Raw genomic sequence first — 15,032 nt, 5'->3', positions numbered from 1 at the left:
CGGAGCCGGCCAGCTGGCTGGCGGCCCCACCATCGCAAGTGCCCCGCACCTGCCCGCCTGCTCTGAGCATCTAGAGAAGGCGGCATTTCGCATGGGTAAAATCCGCGCCTGGACGCCGGGAGAATGTTGTTGCTCTTGCCGTTCGGCCCATTGTACAGACGCAGCCAGCGAGGCTCGCAAAGCTCAGGGATGCACGTAGGACTGGCCCGCACCTTGCAGCCACGGAAAGATCCGCCTGGCCCGCGGCCCCTCCACGCCTCCGAGGTCGAGACAGTGACATAAGTCAACTCTCGAGCCCAGGGCGTCTCTCCACTCTGCTTAGACGTCCACTCCGTCTGCCTGCAGCTACGGCCGGTGCGTCCCGCTTCGACTCCCTCTGCTTTCCTTCTCAGCTTCTCGCCTCCAGACTGTTCCGGCGCCGCTGCCTGAAATTACCTGCCCCGGGGGAGGCGCGGCGCGCGGCGCGCAGCCTCATGACGGAACTACAACTCCCATGAGGCGCTGGGCACACGCAAGCGCGCCGCGGCTGAACTCGCCGCGCCGGAATCCTATTGGCTGGGCCGACTCTGAGGCGGGAGCCCTGATTGGTTGATGGGTCTGAGGCGACAGATTCCGGAAAGGGGAAGAGCAGCCAACATGGCGGCGGAACGCGGCGCGGGGCAGCAACAGTCGCAGGAGATGATGGAGGGTGAGCGGCCCCTGCGGGCGGCGGCCCAAGGGCCGGGCGGGAGGGGGGAGCTGCGGGCCGGAACTGCTCCGTGCCTGAGAGAAACCCCACGTCCCGCCTCCGGCCGCCGCCGCGCGGCCCCCTGACAGCTGACAGCCGGACCCGGGGGAGCGGGGGAGGCTCTGGACCTCGGGGGAGCCCCGGCCTGGGGGCGGCAGCGGCCGGGAAGGACCCAGAGCTAGGGGTAGAGCGGCGGCGCGAGGCCAGGCCGGGGGTGGGGCTGAATGGGACGCGGTGGCTTCATTCAGTCCAGTTGGAGCCTCGCCCCGAGCCTCTGAGATTGACAGGCGGGGGAGCCTCCTCGGTCAGCTGACGAGGAAACTGAGGCTCTGGGCGCTGGGATCTACCAGAGTCTGCTCCTTGGTTCGCGTGGTGAGGGTGGAGAAGGGTCTTCTCCTGAAATCGAAAGGACTGTTGTCGAAGGGGTAGCAAGGAACCAGAAGATTTAGTTACACAAGGTGATACCTGTTTTCAAAGCTGTCATAGTTCCAAAAAGTCTAAATTCAACTTTCTTCCTCCTCATTCATTTTGTTAAAAACCAAACAAATAAAAAAAATGCATATATGTATATGTTATACGTACACATGTATTTATATATAATTCTCTACATATCTGTAGGTACGGTCATACGTACATGTGCAGTATGTGTATAAACATGCGTGCACACACCCACCAACTGGGGAATCAGTTGTGTCATCAAGTGCTTAAGTGCTTTTGGCTCCCATGGTTTGGTGAGGGGTACAGCCCTCCCAGAAGAGCAGTCACTGCCTCATGTGAAAGTGGTAGGGAGGAGGACTGTGGAGCTGGGGAAGGAGGGCGGGTGCAGAAGAAAGGGCTGACATGTTCGGCAGTGGTGAGAGCTGCACAAGCAGGGCCAGCTCTGAGCTGGAGCCTGAAGAATAACTCGAAGGCAACGAGGTTGGGGATAAGGTGAGGGAAAAGAGCAAGAATCACTCAAGATGAAGAAAGCTTCGGTCAAGGGGTGTGGAGGAGAGTTTGACCAAATCATATGTAGTGGGGATGGGGGCGGTGGTGTTAAGGGTCTTGGACTTCATACCCTTGGAGTCTTTTTAAGTAAGAAGTGCCTCTTCATATCCTCCCACTCCCTCTTCAACTGTTTCCATGTCTTGGTAAATGACAAATATAAAAGCCCGGCTTTTCTCTCTGTCCCACTCCCACCCGTGTCCTATTAGTCAAGGAGCTCTGACTTTTACTTTTAAAAATAATCTCCAAATCTTCGATGCGTCCTCCATTCCCATTGCCAGTACCTTAACTCAGACCTTCGTCATCTCTAGGCTAGATTGATTGTCCCTGCTCCCCAGCCCATCGTCCCCAGCACACCAAAGTCATTTTCTTACATTCTGATCCACTGTCGCATGTTCCAGCCCCTCTGCTGCCCTCAGGCTTCGCTTTGGCCAAACTTCATTAGCTGAGCGTCTCCTAACCTCACAGCACTCCTCTTCCTGGGGTTTTTGCACCAGGTTGTCATGCAATAAGAACTTTCTCTCCCTGAGCCTGGGCCACCAAGTGACCTGTGCCTGGTGGTGACTAATTTGTTAAATATCTACTGCATGTCATGCGTGTACTAACTGCTCTTGTGCCTTTTCTAATTTAACCCTGACAGCAACTCGCTGAGGCATAGGTTCTATACTAGCTCCCTTCCACAGACTAGGAGATTGAGGCTTTCAAATGGAAATGATTTGCCAAACCTGCATCTCTAGCAGCAAGCTGCAAACTCAGGAAGAGCATTCCAGAAATACTTTTGGACTCAAAGATCGGATTTGGATTTTAGAATTAGATCAGACTCTCTGGCAGTGGAGAATAGGTTAAACAAGGCAAGGCAAGTCGCAGAGAGACGAGTTAGGAGGCAGGGCAGGAGCACAGGCCACAGCTAACAAGTAACTGAGCTACCGTCATTGCGGGGGTAGGGAAGAAGAGGTGGATTTGGAGGGTTTGGAGCTGGGTTTTATGAGGACTTGTTTTATACAGCAATCCTTTCTTGGGTTTTACTTTGCGAGGCTAAGCAGGAAATACAAAGCTGAAATGGAACTTTTTCCCTCAAAGAGCACATCTCTTTGTAGATAAACCATAGTCAGGAAAGAGACTATTTTCAGTATGGTTGATAATTCCAAGTAATGTGTTAGTGCCTCATGTTTTCCAGACAGACTTCCAGAAGAGGTCATGAATAAAGTTATAAAAAAGAAAAACGATTTGACAACCTTACCAAAGCATTTTTGCCTGACACATTGAATTGCCTTATTCTTTAATTCGAAAAATATTTATGAACCTTTAAAAGCCTTGAGTTGCTAACATTCTGTCCAGTGTCCAGTGTGAAAGCTCATTTCACACCAATGAGCTTTCTGTGGGCGGTCAGCACTACTGGCTGTATTCTCCTTTTCCTTAGTGATCCTTCCTGCCCACAACCTGATTTGAGTTAGTGTTGATTTCTTTCAGAACGTGGGCCTGTGAACTTGGCTGGTTTTCTTAGCCAGATCAATAGTAGAGCGTGGATGGAGGTATGTGGCAGAAGAGTCACAGTGGTGGTCACCCAGCCCGAAAGTGAAAGGCACTCAGGAGGTGCTTCACTACCTGGTTCCATTAGTGGATTTAATCACAAATGATCCAAGGCTTTCAGAACACTGGGCAATTCTTCACAAGCTCCTTGAGGGCAGAAGTAGTGTGTTCCTCACCTAAGTATCCATGTGGGCTCCACACTCTGCTCCCCATTCTCCCTGCTGCCATATGCCTCAAGTGGTGCTGGGACATGGGAGACACTCAAATGGTTATTGAACTGGATTCAACAAACATGTTTAAATGAAGTCCTTTTGACTTACAACTGAGTGTTTATTATATGTTCCTTAAAGTCCCATAAATTGGATGTGAATTCTCATTGACTTGTGTGGGTTCAGTTGACAGGCGGGTCGAGTCCGAAGAATCTGGCGATGAAGAAGGGAAGAAACACAGCAGTGGCATCGTGGCAGACCTCAGTGAACAGAGCCTGAAGGATGGGGAGGAGCGGGGGGAGGAGGACCCAGAAGGTACCAGGCCCAGCTCCCTTGGGGGACATCTGCTTTTTGGGGGATGTGGGCTGTACTGCATATGGTCTGTCCCTGGGTGTGGGTGATGTGTGGTCTGGGGAAGGACTGCCGCGCTCCTTAGGGGCCCTCAGTGGGCCAGGGCAGGTGGATGTGCTCTCTGAGGCGCTCCCTCAGCAGGCTGACTCATTGACAGCATTTGCAAAAAGGATGTGGTTTTTTTCCAATTCCACTGAAGGCAAATCCTAGCACGGATATGGGTACTAGTATGCCATCTGGGACAGAACCACAACATTGTTGGCCGGATGTGGTGGCTCATGCCTGTAATCCCAGCACCTTGGGAGGCCGAGGTGGGCAGATCAAGAGGTCAGGAGATCGAGCCCATCCTGGCCAACATGGTGAAAACCCGTCTCTACAAAAAATACAAAACTTAGCCAGGCGTGGCGGCGTGTGCCTGTAATCCCAGCTACTCAGGTGATTGAGGCAGGAGAATTGCTTGAACCCAGGAGGCGGAGGTTGCAGTGAGCCGAGAACGTACCACTGCACTCTGGCCTGGGTGACAGAGGGAGACTTCGTCTCAAAAAAAAAAAAAAGAACCACAACATTGTTTTATTAACCGTATGTTTAGGAAGCCAGATTTGAAATAAACGTTATGGCTGACTGCTATGTTTCCGTGTCCTACCATAGCAATAGAAACCTTTAATCTCTTCAGAGAAATTATTTCTGAGTCTTGCCTTACCATTTTTATAGGCCTAAGGATTGACTTCTAAAGTGCCTAGATGTGGCTGGGCATAGTGGCTCCCGCCTGTAATCCTAGCACTTTGGGAGGCCAAGGCGGTTGGATCACTTGAGGTCAGGAGTTCAAGACCAGCCTGGCCAGTATGGTGAAACCCTGTCTCTACTAAAAATACCAAAAAAAAAAAAAAGAAAAATTAGCCAGGCATGGTGGCGTGCACCTGTAGTCCCAGCTACTTGGGAGGCTGAGACAGGAGAATTGCTTGAACCCGGGAGGCAGAGGTTGCAGTGAGCTGAGATCACACTACTGCACTCCAGCCAAGGCGACAGAATGAGATTCCGTCTCAAAAAAAAAAAGCAAGTTTCTGAACAGTATGCGTGCACGTGTGTACTTTTACCTGCTAAAGAAAGAAAACACATCAAACGGGCTGAGTCTGTCCAAACAGCAGGTTTAAGAAGGATCTATACATTTTGCATTTTCTAGATTTGTATACAATGTATGAATAATCATGCATCCCTTATAAAAATAAAATAAATTTATAAAGAAACAAACCTAATTTTTAAAATAACATTTTGCTCTCTGTGCCAGCAAAGATGTTTGGTAACTATGGCAACCTACTTTTAAGGCAAAAGGAGATTACCACAAAAGTACCAGTTACATTTACTTTGGAACTTCGGAGCTGATATTCTGGAAGTGATGTGGGTGGAATAAAGTGCATGGGAGAGATAGATGGAAGCTTCCGTTATCGCCTGACTTAGTCACCAACAGTGGAGCGGTAGGAGCCCCCGCTATCCTCAGATGGGTGCTGCTGAGACATCGGGTGTTTGTGGAAGACTTGAGAGTTGGCAGAGCAAGCCCTGTGTGCTTTCTTTCCCTGGGTCACTAGCACAGGCTAATGATGATGTCCTCATGTTCTGTAAGTACCCAGGTGTGGTAATGTGTTACAGATGAGGAGAATGAGACTCTCTGCAGCTTGTCCAAGGGCACACGGCTACAAGGCAGACCAGCTGGCCTGGCCTGGAAAAATCCAAGTTTTTTTCTTTGAGATGATTAGCTGATTATGAGTTTTCTGGGTATACATTTCTAGCCCTTAGAGAAGCCAAGACTTGCTCCTACCTGTGTGTGTTTAAGTCTTAAATTCAATTAAAACAAATTTAATTATGTCACCTGTTACCTTCTACCTATTTTCGCTAAATTATTTTTAAAATATGATGAATATATAATACACTCAGAAGGGCATTCTAGGCTGGAAACCTTGTTTCAGAGGTTAGCTGACATTTTGAGTGGTGAGCGGCCAGCCATGCTGGATGTATTACAAACAGGACCCCTTAAAGCCGTGTGACCATGAGTCCTGAGGAGCCTGGCACAGCCCGTTTCTGCCTGCCGGCCCGGCATAGCTGCGCCCTTCTGCTCTCAAAGGGTCCTGGTTTGGACCACAGGACCTGGGCACCCTGCCTTAATTGTAGTGCCTCTTTCAGTGCAACTTCCTGAGCTTATGAACTTGACACTGTCTTTTGGGGTGATTTGTATCTATCTCTTGGTTTTGCCCAGTTCCTTTTATTTAATTCTTAGGTTGGTTGGTATCCTGTACAGTTGTGGATAAACTATAGTAAACTTTTTTTTTAACTAACCACAGTTGATGGTTATAGAAAAGGCATAGTGGAAAAACTGAAGTGAATGCAGCCATGTTGGATCATTACTTTGTTAAGCTGGTCTGATGTCAAGTGCTCCTCTCAGAGGCCTCCAGGTGAGGTGAGGAGCCAGCCCTTAGCCTGTGGTCCAGGGCTGTGTGAGCTCACTCCGCTGCAGAAGCAAGTGCACGTTTGCTCTAGGAAGAGCCACAGTGAGAGCACTGACAGCCCTGTAAGGTAGTGACAGTGACAATCCATTTACAGGAGAAAGAGCATCCTATGGGTATAATTCACAGAATCCAGACTGAGAGAAGCTCTACAAGACAAGCTTGTTTTCCTACAACAGAAAACTACAAGGGGAAAAAGTTTAAGAAAAATGCTGGGCTGGGTGCAGTGTCTCGTGCCTATAATCCTAGCACTTTGGGAGGCCAAGGTGGGAGGTTCACTTGAGGCTCGGCGTTCCAGACCAGCCTGGGCAACATAGCGAGACCCTGACTGTACAAAACATGGTTTTAAAAAATTTGCCGGGCATGGTGGCTCACACCTGTAGTCGCAGGTTCCTGGGAGCCCAAGACAAGGATCACTTGAGCCCACAAGTTCAAGGCTGCAGTGAGCTATGATCACACCACTGTACTCCAGCCTGAGCAGCAGAGATCCTGTCTCTTAAATTAAAAAAATTTTTTAAGAAAGAAATACCATCTAGTCACAATATACAGCCTTATTTGGATCATAATGCAAGTGAACTAAGGGAAGAAATGTTAAGACAGTTGAGGAAATGCGAACACAGACAATCTTTGGTGATACTGAGGAATTACTGTTAATTTTTTTAAGTGTTATAAGGGGTGAGTGTGCGTGTTTGTGTGTCTGCATGAGTCTGTATACCACTGATGTGCATGCGTGTGTCTGTGTAGTGTGCATATGTGCCTTTGTGTCTTTGTGCATGCATGTGTGTGTGCATCTGTGTGTGTCTTAGTCCTTTTCAGCACATATGCTGAAGTAGGTTCCAATGAAATGAAACGAGGAAGTGCTTAACAGGGAGTCTGTCGCCTCAGCAGGGAGAGCAGCTCTCTCTGCCTCCGCACAGAGGAGGCCGGCTCCGGTGTGGAGAGTCCTCGTGAAATCCAATGGGCTTCTCTGCTGGAGTGAGTTCATCAGTCTCCCCATTGAGAAGTGTGTTTAAATTATTCAGTGAGCCTCTTTGATCCTATCTGTTGAACTATGTTTTGTTTTGTTTTGCTCTTTGCAGAGGGAAGTGTTTGTAGATGCTGGGCCACCTTCCAAAGCGATAGAAGGCCCATCCTAGAGCATCTGATGTGCCCAGCACGATCTAGATTCTAATGGCCTGGTTTATTGCCACAAACAAACAGAGAAAAGCTATGTAGGAGGCAGGCTGCTGCCAGTTCTGCGGCTCTGGGAGTCACGGAAAGGCAGTAGTGCTGCCCTGCTCACCTGCACTCAGCTACTTCCTCCCCTCCTTCCCACTAACAGCTTCAAAACACATTTCCCTTCTCAGGAAGTTCAAAGGCACAGATGGATGTTTGGAGACCTTTGCCAATATCTGAATTCAGGGAATTCAGAATGCTTAAAACATCACTATTGTTGGAGCAGGGTTCACCCTTGCCACATTCTCCAGGTCCTCAGCAAACTTTCCCATTGGTTCCTCCTCAGGGTTTGAGCTGGATCTGGGCACCAAACAGCCCCAGACCTTGGCCAGATGCAGCTCTTCACCAATGCCTCCTGTTAATGGGGTTCTGAACAAACCTCTTTTTCTAATTTTTTTCAGAAGAACATGAGCTGCCTGTGGACATGGAAACCATCAACCTGGACAGAGATGCAGAGGTAATGCCGCCTGCTCAGCCCAGCCTTGAGCATGGTGATGGACCACCTGTCAGGTTATCTTGTATGAGATTAGTAAGTTACTTCCCTAAAGAGGTTGCCTAAGCCTCCCTTGGTTGGATCAGAGTCCTGTGTTCATGTTGTTTTTCTTACCAGTGATTGTTATCCCCATGTCTATTTGACCCTTGAGGATTATGTGGCAGATGAGATGCCTTTGACTCATACATTCTCTGGGTCTGATGATTACATTATACATGAGGGTCCCAACAGCCGCAGGCTGTGTATGACTGGCCTGGCCGCTGGGCCTCCTGAGCCCCCAGCGTGTCTCTGATGGTGATGGGATGGGGTGCATATCCTCAGAGCCTGAGCTTATGTTTTGTGCGTACAGGATCTAGGGAATGAGAAAAAGATGTCATGTACCAATCATTTTAAGGGCCAGTTTTACATAAAACTAAGTCATCACTAAACCAAAGAGCCCCTGCAGCACACCTTGTCACCGACACCTGTCTGCTGTAGACCCACCTGGCACTGCCTCCCCCACTGCTGCCCACTCCCAGGCCTCCTCTGATGGCTCCTCTTCTAGGACACAGGTCTCCAGCCACTTTGCTATAGCCGAGTATACATTTCCGCTTTGTTTCAGGATGTTGATTTGAATCACTGTCGCATTGGGAAGATTGAAGGATTTGAGGTACTGAAGAAAGTGAAGGTGAGAGGGACTCTTATGAGGGGACTATGACCCATATCACCTATAGGATGTGGATAAGTCCAGAATCGAGCCATCAGTCCCAAGTTGTGGTCTTTGTCCCAGCCTGTGGGAGGCGTGGCTGCCTCCACCTTGTAGCTGGCCTTTACTGGGAGCACAGCAAGTGTGAGACAGCAGTCGAGGGACTTGAGGCACAGCCCTGGGGCTGGCTCTCCTGAGCTCAGGCGGCCAGTGACCTGTGACTCTGGCCTGCCTCAGTTCTGTGGCTGTGTTCAATTAGGCACTCAGTGAATTTTATGGTCCTCCGTGCATCTCATTTGAATTTGTTTCTCAAAATTGAGCCCACCATAGGTTCTTATGTTCTGCCAGGAAGTGGCAAACACCCATACCCCAGGCCATCGCCTCCCTCCTCAACTAGGCCTGCTTGGTGGGGGGCCTGCCTCCTGCTTCCTTTTGGGTTCCTGCCCATCCTCAGGTGTGTCGAGGAATTCTAGCTTAGTGCCCTTGCCCACCTACCTCTCAAAGGTCAGCACCTTTCTAGGAAACAGCAGGAGAATGAAGACACGTCCTTCCACCAGAAGGGCCTGTCCTGTGTCCTCCAGTACCAGCTGAGGCCTTCTCGTGGCCTCCCCCGTGCCTGTGTCAATTGTCCTTTTCCCATCCCCCAGACTCTCTGCCTCCGCCAAAATTTAATTAAATGCATTGAGAATCTGGAGGAGCTACAGAGTCTTCGAGAGCTGGATCTTTACGACAACCAGATCAAGAAGATTGAGAATCTGGAGGCGCTAACAGAGCTGGAGTGAGTCATGAGACCCACAGGAGAACAGCATGGTGGGGAGGCCACTGGGTGGGGGTGTCCAGTCTCTCCAGAGCCCACCTCCTGCTGGCTCTTGGCCCTTGAGAGGCTGCCTCTGCCACAGGGTCCTTCCTGCGTCTGAATCCCAAGTCTCTGCCTGCTATGTTCAGGGCTCCAGGAGGCCATGTTGGCTTCATGCATGTCTTCGGCTTCCTGGACAATTCTGACTTGCAAAGTAAACCTTTGATGGGAAGGCTGCAGTGGGGACTTCTGGAAAAGCCTCCATTCAGGGATGATACTGAGATTGGTCGAGGGGAAAGTTAATCCAGAATTTCCTCTTGCCTTTTGAATACTCTTTTTTTTAATTTAAAAAAAAAATGACATTTATAATTTAAGGAGTCAGGTTCTACATCAGGTGCAGTGGTGCATACCTGTAATGTCAGCGCTTTGGGAGATCAAATTAGGAGGATCACTAGCCCAGAAGTTCGAGATAGCCTGGGCAACATAACAAGACCCTGTCTACAAAAATTAAAATTAAAAAAGAAGGAGCCAGGTCCTAGTTATAACTTTACCTGGATTTCTGCCCTTTGTTGCTCATTCATTTTTGCTTGTTTTGTTTCTAATTCGGTACTTCTCAGGCCCCTTCTGTGTGCAGAGCCTGGTGCAAGGTCCTGTCATGGGCACGGGTGTGAATGAAACAGTTTCTGCCTCAAATACCATCCTGGGAGCCAGGGCATCAGGAGCCTGTAGGCTGCCTCTGGCTTGCTCCGGGCTCCTGGGTAGCCTCCAAATCCCTCATGACAGCATCAGTGTGAGCCAGGCGGCAGCAGGGGCACAGACCGCACCCCCTGCCCCACCCCACCCCACCCTGCCCCGCCTCACAGTGACTGCAGTCCCCTAATGGGGTGCTACCTTTAGGGTGGTTGAATTGTGAGTTCTCTGCAACCTATGCTCATGTAATTTTTTTAAAAACCTGTTTCGGTTGTTCTCAGGATTCTAGATATTTCTTTTAATCTGCTGAGAAACATCGAAGGGGTTGACAAGTTGACACGACTGAAAAAACTCTTCTTGGTCAACAATAAAATCAGTAAAATTGAGAACTTAAGCAACTTACATCAACTACAGATGCTAGAGCTGGGATCTAACCGCATCCGGGTAGGTGCAAACAGCCCTGACTAGTATATTCAGGGAGAGGCAGCTGGCAGGTTGTGTGTGGACTCAGTGGGTGTATGTAGAATGCATAGTGAGTATGCATTTCTTAGGATGCTGTGATTTTTTTCATGAACAAGGAAATTTTTTTTTACTGATACTGGAAGTCAGTATCAGTAAGTCCTGAGTGGTCTAGCCTTTCTTCTGCACATATATTTCAGTTGCTCTTCATCCAAATCATGACCCTAAATCACACCATTCCCAGTTACATTCTGCCTGAGATGAACCAGCCGACCTGAACGCCTTACTCTTGGACTTACTCGTGGTGATCTTCTCTGGTATGCTGCTTTGAGATGAAAGTTTCCCAAGCCCAGCAAAGTGGTCACTCAAAGTGATGTACATACCAGGGGCTTTAGAAAGCCTCTTGCTGCTGACACACTCCCAAAGGCAGTGCTGAGTTGGGCCTTCCTCCCTGGATGGCTTAATACTCCTGGGACACAGTCCCCAGCAGGATTAGATCTGTTCTCAGGAGCCATTTGACCTTGAAAACGTGGGACAGAATGGAAATAAAAGACTTTGGAAAAGTGATCTGGTGTTCCACAGAAGCAGGATCAAGTCTTCACCAGCTGACTCATAACCACCGTCATGTGCTGAGGGGAATGCGGGAGGGCGTCCCGGGAGGACTGACATTGAAGGTGGATCTGCCAGGCAGAGAGAGGGGAGGGTTCCCGTGGGCAGGCAGGAGGACTTCTGTCAGCCAGAAGAGCATTCAAGCCCCGTGCCTGGCTCCTAATCAGGGTCATGGCACAGAGCCTGTGCTTCCCCCAGCCTTGCTTAGTGGCTTTGGCAGGTGTTTCTGAGCACATCCGACCCTGCCCCATGTTCAAAATGTCCCTCTGTTTGGCTTCTGAAAGTATTACAGCATGCGATGTCTGTCCTGGGCCCTTGAGAGCTTGGACAGGATACAAACCAAGGGAGGCTGGTTTTGGCAAGAGTCTCTTGACAGTTATTGTTAGAGATCTCATGGCCACAAATAGCAAAGCAGCACATTTAAAACTAGAGAGCAGCCCAGATGTCCGCACTTTACCAAGTGTCTGACTGTGGAACTTTCTAGGGGAACAGTGGCTCATCACAAATTAATGCAGACTACAGCCGGTGAGGATGCCCCCGCCCCACCAAGTCCTGCAGTGGTGTGTGGATTAGCACACCATCTTCCAGCCTGGAGTCCCCACCTGGTTAGCAAGCACCTCATCTGGTTCTTTTGTGTCTGCTGAAATATTTAAAGAATGACTTGTTCTGAGAGAGAGTGAACTGACAGAGGAGGGAAACTGAAGTCCAATCAATAAACAGTCATTAAACATCCTGTTGTAGGCAAGTCACCATGGGGAGATGAGACAGGGCAGCGTGGTCACTGCCTCTGGAGGTTTATGGTTGAATAGAGGAGCACGTGATCACAGCGAGGAAGAGTGCTGTAGGCGGGTGTGGAAACTGGGCAAGAGGGGCAGAGTGCTGTGGTGTGAGGGCCCCCCAGGAATCCTAAGTGAGGGTCCCGGGATTTCAAAGACTTAAGGTCAGAGTCCCATACCTCACTTCTGTAGAGACTGAGGCTCTTGGGAGGCCTTTTTTTTTTTTTTTTTTTTGAAACGGAGTCTCGTGCTGTTGCCCGACCTGGAGTGCAGTGGCTCAATCTCGGCTCACTGCAGGCTCCGCCTCTCAGGTTCACGCCATTCTCCTGCCTCAGCCTCCTGAGTGGCTGGAACTACAGGCACCTGCCGCCATGTCCAGCTAATTTTTTTGTATTTTTAGTAGAGACGGGATTTCACTGTGTTAGCCAGGATGGTCTCAGTCTCCTGACCTTGTGATCTGCCTGCCTTAGCCTCCCAAAGTGCTGGGATTACAGGTGTGAGCCACCACGCCCGGCGGGAGGACATTTTAATGTGTCAGCTCACAAGTTTAGAACTGGAAGGGACTTGGGAATCTGCTGGTCCCTGGGTTCTGAGACTGTTCCTCAGCACCCCAGAAAATCTGAGGGTTGGAAGTGAGCTCAAGACAGTCTTGGACTCGCCACTCTTGTATTCTGCTTTCAAGTAGGATTTCCACCAGAAGTCTTAGCAGATACATCGCTAGCCCCACATCACAGAACTGAAGCCCTGACAGCTCTGCCCCAGTCCAGTCACCTGCTGGCTGCCTGGCGCAGCCCCGTCAACTGCAGTACTCATTGCTGTTCTGTCCTTTCCACAGGCAATTGAAAATATTGACACCTTAACCAACCTGGAGAGTTTGTTTTTGGGGAAAAACAAAATTACTAAACTTCAGAACCTGGATGCGCTCACCAACCTGACAGTCCTCAGTATGCAGGTACAGAGCTTCCTGAGCCGCCCGTCCCTGCAAGCCCTGGCAGGGCCAGTGCTGCTGAACACAACCTTAGTTTTTATCCTTCACAGTTGGCACTTTGTTTCACTCTTAGTAAACAATTGAAACATTAGATGTCACAGACTTTATACATACTTGTGCCAAGCAAAAACTTGATTGTCTTATTTATTTATTTCACTTTTTTAGAGACAGGGTCTTTATCTGTCACTCAGGCTGCAGTGCAGTGGTGCTATCGTAACTCACTGCAGCCTCCAACTCCTGGGCTCAAGCCAACCTCCCACCTCAGCCTGCCAAGTTGGTAGGACTACAGGCATGCACCAGCACCTTCAGCTAATACTATGTCGAGGGGGTGGGGCATGGAAGAGATGAGGTGTCACTGTGTTGCCTAGGCTGGTCTTGAAGTCTTGACCTCGAGTAATCTTCCTGCCTTGACCACCCAAAATGCTGGGTTTATAAGCATGAGCCACCACTCCTGGCCTTTTTTTTTTTTTCTTTCTGGAGACAAGATCTCACTCTGTCATCCAGGCGGGAGTGCACTGACAAGTACATTCATAGCTCACTATAACCTCACACTCCTGGGCTCAAGTAATCCTCCCTCCTCAGCCTGCCAAGTAGCTGGAACTGCAGGTACACACCACCATGCCTGGCTAATTTTTGTCTTTTATGTAGAGAAGCGGTTTCCCCATGTTGCCCAGGGTGGTCTTGAACTCCTGGACTCAAGCGAACCTCCTGCCTTGGCCTCCCCAAAAATTTCATTCTTAAGTGCCATGTTTTTGATTTTTTCCACCCGCTGCCCCAGTAGCAGTCCTAGATGGTTTTTAGCCAAAGGGGACTTCTTCAGAAGGTGAAGCTTATTCTAAATTCTAAAGTGTTTGGCTCAATGGTAGAAGCAATTCCTTCCATTGCACAGAGAATATCAACCCTATTAGACTTCTGCATTTGGGAGTTGGTAAGCACTTGAGTGTGCCTAGGCTCCTGTTTACCTTTTGTGTTGGAAGCAAATTAGCAGCATTAGACCCTTGAAGCGAGCTGGAACAAAGTGCTCTGGGGACAAGGCCCAGTGTGGTTAGTTGATCCCGTTGACTGACACTGAGGGGCATGTGAAAACCACTCTTAACCCTTGGTGAAGCAGAAGTTTGTCAGGCTTCTTTAAGAAAGTTCTTGGCCTGGTGCAGTGGCTCACACCTGTAATCCCAGCACTTTGGGAGGTCGAGGCAGTCAGATCACCTGAGCCCAGGAGTTCAAGACCAGCCTGGGCAACATAGTGAGAGCTCATCTCTAAAAAACTTAAAAATATAAAAAAGAGTTCTTAGGCCGGGTGTGGTGGCTCATGCTTGTAATCCCAGCCCTTTGAGAGGCCAAGGCGGGCAGTTCATTTAAGGTCAGGAGTTCGAGACCAGCCTGGCCAACGTGGTGAAACCTCATCTCTACTGAAAATACAAAAATTAGCCAGGCATGGTGGCAGGCACCTGTAATCCCCGCTACTCAAGAGGATGAGGCAGGAGAAGTGCTTGAATCCAGAAGGAGGGGGTTGCAATGAGCCAAGGTAGGTCCACCGCACTCCAGCCTGGCAACAAAGCGAGACTCCATCTCAAAAAAAAAAAAAAAAAAAAGTTATTTGAGTTTAATGTGAGTTGTAGTATGTACTAAAAGAAAGTAGAGGCCGGGCGTGGTGGCTCATGCCTTTAATCCCAGCACTCTGGGAGGCCGAGGCAGGTGGATTACTTGAGGTCAGTAGTTCAAGACCAGCCTGGCCAACATGGTGCAACCCCCATCTCTACTAAAAATACCAAAATAAATATTAGGTGTGATGGCAGGCGCCTATACTCCCAGCTACTCAGGAGGCTGAGGCAGGAGAATTGCTTGAACTCAGGAGGCAGAGGTTACAATAAGCCAAGATTTCACCACTGCACTCCAGACTAGGTGACAGAGCGAGAGTCCATCTCAAAAAAAAAAAAGAGGCCGGGCGCGGTGGCTCAAGCCTGTAATCCCAGCACTTTGGGAGGCCGAGACGGGCGGATCACGAGGTCGGGAGATCGAGACTAT

General features: G+C 49.5%; 1 protein-coding gene across 5 annotated transcripts in view; it reads left to right on the top strand.

Annotated features, from left to right (window-relative positions):
* PPP1R7 (protein phosphatase 1, regulatory subunit 7) overlaps positions 1–15,032 on the top strand; it is a 47,676-nt gene continuing 32,644 nt past the window's right edge. For 2 of the 5 annotated variants that reach the window (XM_011996382.1, XM_011996385.1), the window contains exons 1-7: positions 1–688; positions 3,637–3,765; positions 7,913–7,968; positions 8,606–8,671; positions 9,337–9,467; positions 10,457–10,619; positions 12,855–12,971. In XM_011996382.1, coding sequence (XP_011851772.1) covers positions 592–688; positions 3,637–3,765; positions 7,913–7,968; positions 8,606–8,671; positions 9,337–9,467; positions 10,457–10,619; positions 12,855–12,971 — 759 coding nt within the window. In that variant the 5' untranslated portion in view covers positions 1–591. The remainder of the gene's footprint in view (positions 689–3,636; positions 3,766–7,912; positions 7,969–8,605; positions 8,672–9,336; positions 9,468–10,456; positions 10,620–12,854; positions 12,972–15,032) is intronic. The other 3 variants (XM_011996384.1, XM_011996386.1, XM_011996383.1) reach the window with 2 other exon arrangements.

The sequence above is a fragment of the Mandrillus leucophaeus genome, unplaced genomic scaffold, assembly GCF_000951045.1.
Source record: "Mandrillus leucophaeus isolate KB7577 unplaced genomic scaffold, Mleu.le_1.0 Scaffold510, whole genome shotgun sequence".
In the NCBI taxonomy this organism is placed as follows: domain Eukaryota; kingdom Metazoa; phylum Chordata; class Mammalia; order Primates; family Cercopithecidae; genus Mandrillus; species Mandrillus leucophaeus.
The sequence above is the reverse complement of the archived record's forward strand: the minus strand, read 5'-3'. Positions and strand labels throughout refer to the sequence as shown.